This window comes from Gavialis gangeticus, unplaced genomic scaffold (assembly GCF_001723915.1).
Source record: "Gavialis gangeticus isolate Ggan-Ray unplaced genomic scaffold, GavGan_comp1, whole genome shotgun sequence".
NCBI classification, from domain to species: Eukaryota; Metazoa; Chordata; order Crocodylia; family Gavialidae; genus Gavialis; species Gavialis gangeticus.
The window spans coordinates 5,277,245-5,287,598 of NW_017729020.1; the positions used below are offsets into that span (position 1 = coordinate 5,277,245).

Consider the following 10,354-nt stretch of genomic DNA (forward strand, 5'->3'; position numbering starts at 1 on the left):
CATCCGGACCCGCTGACTTGAACGCGTCCAGCCCCTCCAGAAGCTCTCTAACCCGGTCCTCCCCAACCTGAGGTCTGAAGGCGATCCCCTCAAGTCCGGCTTCTATCACAGCAGGGAAGTCCCGGTCCCTACACAAGAAAACGTTGGTCCCTGCCTCAAGAGCTTAGCATTGTCTTCACCACTGAAGCAGGCATGCTTTTCCTCTGATGCACCTAAGCTATCCTGGGATAAAAATATAGAGAAGACAAGGTGCTTTATTTTTACCCTGGTCACCAAGGTCAGCCTTGTACCCCTGCACCGCATGGTAAGACTGCCAGGTGCTTTGTTTGTCATGGGATAACCCAGGCAGATGAGTGGGCTGCTCTGAGATTTAAAACACACATCTTTTGTTTGAACTTCTTTAAGTTTAATAACACTAAGAAAGGTTTTAGGAGTCGAGGAAGTTTTCTAAAGTCACTCAGTGGAAAAGAAGAGGAAGTGGGGGAAGAAAAGGAATGAGTGAGGATAAAACCTCAGTATCATTCATCCCACTGCGTTTGGGGTCAAAGAGGATAAAGTGGAGGGGAAAGCCCCACATCCAACTAGCCCTCCATTTCTGAAATGCTCATCTTGAACCCTAATTTGCTTTGTTTCTGAAGTGTTCAGCCACAAAAATGGGGAGGGGGAAGGGAGGGGGCAGGGAAATGAATGGAAAAGGACATTTTCCATCCAAAATAAAATTACTATTGACAAATTCAACATTTTAGTGAACCAGTGGTAGAACCAGGAATGCAACCCTGAGCTTCTGCCTCCCCATCCCCAAGGACACACTGAAGATGTAGGGAAAAGGCGATTAGGGCACCATCCCTGGCAGTTGCTACTCAGGACCATTCAGTGCAGCAGAAGAATCTGCCAACGGGACATGACTCAGACCCTGGTAGGATCCTCCTAGCCTTGGGCAGTGCTTCAGGCTGGCTTTGCAGATCTCACAGTGCAGGGGCAGGCTTGGGTACCTGCCGAGTTCAGAACAAGCAGATTCACTTCTGTCCTCTTTGGCAGGAGTCAAAGTGTCCTGATTAGGACAGCATGCTCTGTCCGCAGTGCCAGGGGCTGCGTGGGAGGCACCCTGCTTACCCTAAGAGGCAGGGTCAGTTAGGGTCAGCACTCTCATGCTGGTTTGCTCTACATACACATTTGGGGCAGTTTCTGGGAATAGCAGATACTTACATATGGTGCAATGTAGGGCCTGAAACCTTGCTCTCCTGAGGTTTTCCTCCTTCCCCTGTCAGCTTCTGCAGAGAGCTTTCCATGCTGCAAATCAGCCGTGTATTGTGAAAAATAGTCTGGACCCAACACTTTTGGGAATACCCATGTCCCTGGAGTGACTTTGCTCAGTGTGTGGAGGAACCAAAGAAGTGCTGAATGGATTACTAATTTTTGCCCTGCTTCTGATGGGGCTTGGGCCTGCTACGCTGTTCTGACAGTGGAAAGGGGTCTTAAAGAGGGTGCCAATAGTCTCCTAAGGAAGCCTTTGCTTAAACAGTTTCTCTAACTCAAAGAAAGCACTTTTCTGGACTTTGCACAGGTGGTCTTCAAAGCAGTGTTAGGGGCGCATCCAAAGGGCTCTGTGCTATAGCTGTGGTAGCCTTCTCATAGGAAGCTCAACATAAGTTAGAGCAGCCCAGAGACTGGTCTAATTCACATCCAGTGTATGGCCCCTAGAATATGAGAACTAAAGTCTCTTTCAGCTGCTCCCCAGAGGACTTATAAGAGCTTTAAAGCATCACCATCTACACATGCAGGCGCTTACTGCGCAGCAAATTAATTTACTGCCCAGTAAATTTACTGCCCAGTAAAGCCAAATAGCATTCACTGCATGCATAGACATTCCCACTAAGTCTAGTTTGGGGCTTTTAGTGATGCCCTGATCATTGACAGACAGCAGGATGGGCCCCTAAGACAGGAAGAGCTGCGGCTGCAGGTTTGTGTGAGAAAGAAGTCCCTGTTGGGGCAGTGACTGGACGTCACAGCCACCACTGCCTCTCAGGCCTGCTGGGGACTGTAGGCCCCTCGCTGGATAAGCCGTGCTAGTATTAAAGCAGTCGGTGACTCAGTCGTGCAGCAAGGGTTATGAAACCGGCTGGGATTCTGCTGGCAGACGCTCCTCGCCGCCTCTCCGCCCCACCCTGGCCCAGCCCCAGCGGCAGAGAGAAGCAAGCTGCTGCAGCACCTGGGCCTGTGGGAAGGTGTCGGACCAGTCGGGCGGGTTTCTGAGCTGCAGGGACAATCAGCTGAGCATTGGGGAACACAAAAGTCAGGGATGTGTCTCCTTGTGCTCTGCTTTGGGCGCTGGAAGCAGGAGCTCTGAGGGGATTTCAGGGCACGTCCAAGGAGCCCTTCTTCCTTGCCAGCATCAAGGCGCAACTGCATTAGGAGGCACCGAACCCAGGGCTGGGTCTGCTTGGATCTCAGCTGCAATCCAGGCTGTCTCCCAGATCCCACCTCTTGTCCAATTCTGCACGGATGCAGGCCTCCCAGCCTGGAGGAGCCTGCAGCTCCGGATTAGCACTGACCCTGGTGATTGTCCTGGTTGTGCTGGATCCTGTTCACTCCCAGAAATGTGCTGGAACCCCCCCCATCATCCTCCAGTTTGTGGAGGTAGGTGCCGACCTTCAGGTCCCTGCTTTGCACCGCGTCCCGAGCAATCTGGATCCCCTCTACAGTGTGGTTCGGCACTACCTGGATGTGGTCCAGCAGAACCCCTTCCCCACAGGTAAGCCAAATATGGGGTGCCAGAGAGCTGGGAAACCCTGGTGCCAGATGAAAGGGCCAGCGTTGGTGGGGTTCTGACCCAGAACAAGCCTGGGTTTTCCAGACAATTCAGCATGTTGGGTGCATAAAATCTGGCTCAGATTGGGGCACACGGAGATCTGTTCCTGAATCCTTTTGGCAAGCCCGCCCCCATGGTCCCCTGGATGTGAGCTGGACCTGCAGTGGGCCAAGTTGCAGACAACATGCAAACTTGAGGGTCTTTATTACTTCTTAGACCAGGATCCACTCGAGTGGGTCAGGTCCTCTCTTGGGCTCCATAGGGGTGGAGGTGATAGGACCCAGCACTTAGGGTACCCATGCTCTGCACTCAAGAGAGATAGGGGCGTTGAGGAGGTAGGATGCCCTGCTATGAGTTCAAAGGCATGAGCTCACACCTTGCTCCAGATTCACACTAAAGGCTGTAAATGGGTGCCTGGTGATTCAGGCTGGGCAGCCAGGCAGCTGACTGTAATACCAGCCCCACTGCTCCCTCGAATACAGTTTGCAACAGAAACTGGCTTGCCTTGCCCACACTGGGTGGATGAGCCTCCTAGACTGGGGGCAGACCCTGGCCTTTTTGTTAATGCTGACATCCCCAAACTCACTTTACAATGATCAGCCCCAGTGCTACTACAGTTTGCTCCGTGGGTGTGTCATGCAGCCCAAGCTGAGCAAAAATAGCCAGTTTAAACCCAGTCCACACAAGTGCTAGTTAGTCACTTCATAGTGACCATCGTGTTACCGCACTGTACGTCCTGTGGGAGTTCCTGCCCCGTTTGTCCGCTGCTGTGCTGGGAAGATCTGTGAATAACTGGCTTTATTTCACAGAGCTGCTCAGACAAGCCCTGAACGACCCAGACTCAGTCAGAACGTCTCAGGTGAGCTTGGGTGCAGAGTTGGGCAGAGAGAGGGGCACGTGCCTGCTCTGGGGACTCACCTGGAGCAGCACAGGCCCAGCTGCACTCATCTCCTGGCAGCCCACGCAGGGCTGGGAAGGGTAAAGGAGGGGTAGAGTCCAGCAGGAATATGCATGGGGACACGATTAGGGTTTGGCACAGGAAGAGGTGAGTGGGGCACGGTGTGATGGGCATGACACTGGGTCAGGAGCAGACATTGGGGATATGGATGGAGGACTAAGAAACATTGCAAGATGAAATGCAAAGGGGCAGTGTGGGATGGGGGGGGTGTTTGAAGGGGTCTGTGAGCTTGGGACTCAGACTTGGGCAGTGACCTAGTGGCCGCTACCTACATCCATGACCTGGGTGGATGAAGTGGACATGGCTGTGAGTGAACTGGATCTGGGAAAACCAAGGATATGGAGTCAGGGGAAAGGGCTATGCTGCATGTGGGTGTATCTAGATGGGGCGGGGAAGGGCTGAGGGGACATGTAGATGAGAATGAGGCAGGAAAGAGCATGATGTAGGGATGGGGACAAGGGAAGGGGTAGATGAGGAGAGAGGGGTGAGGCTTGAGTCATGGGAAGGCAGAGGGATGGGGTGGTTTGGGACTCGGTGAGTGACCCATACCACCCTAAGGAAGGCCTGGCTCTCCCCACCTAGGTCATGCGCTATGAGATGGGCTACATCGTCTGCGCCGTGATCGCTGTGCTCTTCTTCTTTGCCATGCCAGTGATTGGGCTGTGCTTCTGCTACTGGCGGAGGCGCCAGCACTGCGGGGGCCGAATCAAGGCCTATCGCCGCTCTCTCATCTGCCAGCGTAACTTCCTCATGCTCAGCCATCTCCTCACCTCCATCGTCATTCTGTAAGTGAGGGGGCAGCTCTGGCTGGGAGAGAAGGCCCTGAAGGGGACGGGTGGTTGGGCATGGGTGTAGCTGGTGGAGGGTAATGGCAGAGGGAGCCATGCCCTGGTAAGGAAGGGGTAACTGGGAAGAGAAAGGGAACCACAGGGCATCACTTGGGGGCTGGTTTGGTCTTGACATGCAAGAGCTGGCATTTGGGGCTTCTTTCGTTTTGCAAATGTCCCCAGTTGGGCACCCAAAAAATGGAGGCTTGCTGAATCAGAATCATGGCCTGAAACCCTGAATTTCCAGCCCTGCCAGGTCTTGAGTCCCTATTACCCCATGCCATCAATCCAGCAACCATGACTGGCTGCACTCTTGTTTCATCCTTCTATCTTGCTCTTGCAGGCACTGCGCTGTACACAAAGATGCCCAAAAACCCATATAGGGCCAGATGTCCCAGAGCTGGGGCTAAAGGAGCCTCTCCTGCCCCCAGTGTTGGCTCTAGCCAATGTCCTGCCAGAGGGTGGTGTTGAATGAGAAGTCCGGTCCTTTTTTGCCAGCACAGAGCTCTGAGCCTGACTGACCTGCCTCTGCTCCTCTTCCATAGGACGAGCGTGATCTGTGCTTTCATCACCAACCAGAGGGTGAAGGAGCAGATGGAGCCTGGCATCCAGGCTGTGCCGTTCACTCTGCGGACGCTGAGGCAGCACATTGATGATATCCCCCAGGTGAGCAGGAGCTGGATCTTCCATTTGGGCCGACTGCCATAAGGGATCTGTGTTCCAGGTCACTCAGTGAACCCGGGCTGGAGGGGGAGAGATGTGTGGCTTTGAATGCAGCCTGGGAAGGAGTGCTGCCTGGCTGTCATAGAAACCTGGTGTTTGGCTCACCTCTAGAGACTCGCACCGAAATGCTGCTCAGACCTATAAGTGAACATGGCTTGATGGTCTTCTACTGGGCTGCAGCACTCAATCCCTACATAGTTTTGCATCTACGTGAGAGTTACTTAGAGCTAGCTAGACCCCATGGGTGCAGTCCTTGAGGGCTGGGGCATGCTTCTGAGGGCATTAGAGTATGTTTATCCTTCAGGTGTGCACAGCACATACATGAGGATGGAGCAGAGTACATGGTACTGGGCGTTTTGTAGGGCCTGTTTCCACCAGCTCTGACAGCCCATCTCTTAGCAGCAGAAGCCCAACGTCATTTAGAAGCCAGGGGCTCCAGGCAGGGTGGTTTCCACCTCTTTGCATGCATATATTTGTGCTTATGCACACATCCATACATGCCTGAAGGAGGTGCGTGCACTAATGACCACGTGGATGTGTCCTAGCCCTCGCATTCCAGAGGGTTGAGTGGGTGGGTGGACACAAGACAGCCCTGCACCTACACTCCTAAACTTACATGCACCTGTCTTGCACACGCACTATTTTATGTCAGTGCCTGCCAGGTGAGCAGAGGCTCTGTCAGCACAATGCCAGCTTCCATGTGTCAAACATGGATGAGAAATCTCTCTCCTGGGCAGAGCACTTTACCCCTCAGCAAGCTGCTGCCAGACTCCTCATAGCCAGTGCATTAAGGGGAGTGGACAGGTGGGCCTCTTCAGTGACTGCCACAGATGGTGTCTCTTGAGATGGGAAAGGACACACGTCACCTTCACAATGTGCCAGGGCAGTGCTGAGCCAGGCTGTGTGCTGGGCCAGTTGGGTATCAGGACACCAGCTTCCTTATTAGGTGTGGGGAGTGCTGTGTGGAGAGGGACAGGGACTGTGCAGTGCAATGCTCCGGGAGTTTGGGGTGCTGTGTAGTGTAGAAGCATGCAAGGACCTTGTAGCAGATGGTCTATGGAGTTGGGGTGCTAGCTGCAGGGTGATTCATAGTCACGTGGGCTCCAAAGTGTGATGGAGTGACAGCTTCTACTCAGGGTGATCACCCATCCCTACTTGGGTGGGACAGTCCTGGAATGGCAACATCAAGTCCCAGTCCTGGGCTGCATGACTCCAAGACAGCATTTGGCTCAGACCCCAGTATCGTGCAGGGATCTGGGTTTTCTGTTTACCGCAGAAGACTGCAGGAAGTGACAGGTTTCCCCTTGCAAGCTGGCAGCATTCCAGCCTGCAAGGGGCTGCCGGGAGCAGGATGCAGGGGGCACCACGTACATGTGCGCACACACACACATGCACATGGCTGGGAGTACGGCCAGGCAGCATGGAGAGCAGCTCCCTGCAGGTAAGTCTATGCGGGGGAGAGGGGGCAGGTTGAGGCCCCCACGGTGGTAGAGGGAGTGGGACAGGGACTGGGAATGCTGCCCAGCCAGGGCAGTGCATGGGGCATGGAGCCAGCATGGGGCATGCAGCCGGCACAGGGCTCCTGGGTGAAAGGCAGCAGGGCAGGGAGCCCCAAGCTCACAGTAGGCAGCCCACGTCCGATCCTGCTCTACTTGGCTCTGCTCCAGCCATGCCAGGGGTTGCAGGGGGGTGGGGAAGAGGCGGGCATGTGTCACGCCTTTCCATTTGGAAAAGGTGATGATCACCCTATTTCCACTCCCTGCCTACTTGTGGCCTGCCCCTATGTCTGCAAGCTTGGGCCAGGCCTGAAACAAGGGGGAAGCCATGTGATAGGCTGCAGCACTATTAAACATGCATTTTAATTGCAAAGCAGTTTCCTTCCCTCCCTCCTCACTGAGGCCTACCTGGGCTCTTGACAAGCTCTGCTTGGCACCCTGCAGCCTGCCACAGGGGGGAGGCAGGGTGCCCAAGTGGGCCAGGGCTCTGGGATGCAGATGCAGTGAGCTTGGGGTGGGTTGACTGAGCTGCACGGTTCTTCATGTTGCTGCACGGTTCCCATTTCAGTAGCACCCTGTGTTGATGCTGCCTCCCTGGCACTAAATGGGCCCTCTCTCTGCTTCTCTTCCTTTCACAGGGAATGAATTTGGTGGTGGAGCAATTTGCAGTCCCCAAAGACCAAACAATTGGTGACCTGAACAGTAAGTATCTGGCCTGGGGCCTTTCCTCTCCTGCACCAGGGTGGCTTTCCCATTTCCAGGGGTGGGGACTGCTGGCAAGGATGGCTGTTTGTCAATGCCATCCCTATTTCTCCTCTCTGCGTTGTCATTGCAAGTCCCATGCATTTCTGTGCCTTCCCTCCTTACACACGTTTGACTTCAGCTCCCTGCTCCCACTGATGTCCTGATGAAGCTCCCATTTGCTTGGACAGAACCAGAATCAGGCCTTTAACTCCCACCTCACTTGGCTGGATTCTCAGAGTGCCCTATTCTTGGCTTTGCAAGAAGATACTTCCCTTCAGACCTCACCATTGGCGCAACCGATTTGTGCACCAAGTGCCCGCAGTCTGTATCCCAGCTCCCCAAGTGGGTGAGGCTCCGTACCAGGTGTAGAGAGCAGGATCATTTCCACGATTTCCAGAGGCAGCAGCTGACAGGGGTTTCTGGTCCCTTTCAGCTGTTGGCTGGAACATCGGCCTCACCATCCATTCACAGCTGAAGGACCAGGTGTACTCCACGCTGGAAGCCTTGAAGGCCAGGGCAGAAGGTAAGGTGGAGGCTGGCCTTCCCTGGTGGCAACAGAATTGTCCTCCAGAAAAGAAAGGAGGTGTCACCAGAGATCTCCTAGGATAGGCATCCCCATGCCTCTCTACCCCACAGAGGTCCCTTTTGCAGGGCCAGCAGCTCCTTTCTCTTCCTCATAGAGGGAGGGAGCGATCTTCATCCCTAACCCACATTTGAGGGCTTTCTTTGGACTTTCTGGAGGGTCTGGGGGAGGAGAGAATAGCGTTAGCTGCGGCAGTGGCACAGAGCACTGGCACTAGCCTTGGGCTTTCTCTTTAAGACCTACAGAACTCGCTGCACCATTTACAGATTCTCAATAAGACCGTCTGGACACTGACCCTGTACCAAGGCACGCTGGCACCCAGGCTGAGAGACCACAAGAAGAGCCTCGTCTCCCTTCTGGATGATCCCCGCTGCACGTCCTGTGGCAGTTTGCTGGAGACAGCCAAGCACTTGGAGCTGGGAGCTAATTATAACAAGGTGAGTGGCCTTGCGGAGGAGGGAGGCAGGTTGCTCCTGGTCCTAGAGAGCAAGGATCCCTGCTAGCCTCTTCCTCCTGAGTCAGAGGGAGATTTGGTCTTGCTACTTGAATGGCTTTGTGTCCACATAGTGCTGAGTATCTCTCAGCCTTGCTGCTCAGGTCTGGTCTGGTTGGTGGTGGGGACCCAGGAGATTACACCCTGAAACCAACATAGCTATGTCAGCAAAACCCTGGGTGTGGATACAGCTCTGGCAATAGAAGAAGGGGTCTGAGGCGGTGGGTTTAAGCATGTCAGCCTGCACCATGTCTCTGCTATGGCTATAGAAATGTTGGCTTAGCTCTAGTGGCCACATCTACCACTAGAGAGAGGATTTCACTTTGCTTATGGACTGATGTTTCCTTCCTACAGGTTCCTTCAGTAGAACATGTTTTTAATACCCTGCATGGTCTCCCCAAAGGCAACTTCCCAGACATGATTAACCAGGTAGGTGACTGAAAAGGCCAGCAGCTGATTTGGCGAAGGGGAGGCTGATTTGACTGTCAGGTTTCAACATCTGTATCTTCTCTTCTAGGCCAACACCACCTTCAACACGATCCCAGATGTTGCTGTTGAGAAGATGGCAACGGTTGTGCAGGGTAAGCAGAGCCCTTTCACGATGGATGGGGCTTTGCAGTTTCAAACCCTGGCTTATGAAACTGTGAGATCTTCCCCTTTGAATGTCTAAGAAAAAGACCTCTCAGCTGAGGTTGCAGCCATTTGGTTCCCCCAATAAGTGCAGACTGATAGGGTATGCATAGGTTGTGTGTGCTCTCCCCTGGAGGACTTACTTTTGCTGCTGTTTACTTTGTGGCTTGCACCGCCCAGGCCCTGGCAAACTGACTTATTTGTGTGCAATGGAACTGCAAGAAACAATCAAACTTTATAAAGGCATCATAATGCCTTGAAAATTGGAGTGAACAATGGAAATGCTTAAAGGCATTAAAGCACAGGTAGGGAGGTGTATGATTCAGTTAAAGCTCAGCCTTTGAGGTGCAATCCTTTATTGCTTCTAGTGCATTAAGGTCATAGAATCACAGGGCTGGAAGGGACCCCAAAGGATTATCAGGTCCAGCCCCCTGCATGAACAGGAAAGACGTCTAAGGTCAGACGACCCCAGCCAGGTGACCGTCCAGTCTTCTCTTGAAGACCTCTAGGGTAGATGATTGCACCACCTCTGGGGGGAGCTTGTTCCATAGTCTGGACACCCTAGTTGTAAAGAAGTTTTTCCTAATGTTCAGCCTGAAACTATCTTCCAGGAGTTTGTGGCCGTTGTTTCTAGTTTTCCCCCAGGATGCCTTGGTGAACTGTCGTTCACCTAGCCCCTGATGTATGCCTCTGATATAGCGGTAAGCTGCAATCAGGTCCCCTCTCAGCCTTTGTTTCTTTAGGCTGAAGAGTCCGAGATCCCTCAGCCTCTGCTCGTATGGCTTGCTATGCAAGTCCCTGATCAGACGGGTGGCCCTTCTCTGGACCCTCTTGAGCTTTAGCATGTCTTTGTTGAAGTGCGGCGCCCAGAACTGGATGCAGTACCCCAGCTGCAGCTGCACCAATGTTGAATAAAGCGGGAGAATCACTTCTTTGGATTTACTGGAGATGCATCGATTGATGCATGCCAGAGTTTTATTGGCCCTAGCGGCTACTGTGTCACATCGCCGGCTCATATTCATGCTGGGATTTATTGTTACACACAGATCCTTTTCATTTGTAATGCTGGTCAGGTTAGCACTGCCCAGCCT

At 53.3% G+C, this 10,354-nt stretch overlaps 1 protein-coding gene across 1 annotated transcript in view; it reads left to right on the forward strand.

Annotated features, from left to right (window-relative positions):
- The first annotated feature begins 2,195 nt into the window (after positions 1–2,195).
- Positions 2,196–10,354, forward strand: part of PROM2 (prominin 2) — a 32,535-nt gene continuing 24,376 nt past the window's right edge. The window contains exons 1-9 of the mRNA XM_019514384.1: positions 2,196–2,752; positions 3,619–3,668; positions 4,350–4,552; positions 5,140–5,260; positions 7,452–7,515; positions 7,991–8,080; positions 8,378–8,577; positions 8,988–9,062; positions 9,151–9,214. Of these exons, the coding sequence (XP_019369929.1) occupies positions 2,503–2,752; positions 3,619–3,668; positions 4,350–4,552; positions 5,140–5,260; positions 7,452–7,515; positions 7,991–8,080; positions 8,378–8,577; positions 8,988–9,062; positions 9,151–9,214 (1,117 nt within the window). The 5' untranslated portion in view covers positions 2,196–2,502. The remainder of the gene's footprint in view (positions 2,753–3,618; positions 3,669–4,349; positions 4,553–5,139; positions 5,261–7,451; positions 7,516–7,990; positions 8,081–8,377; positions 8,578–8,987; positions 9,063–9,150; positions 9,215–10,354) is intronic.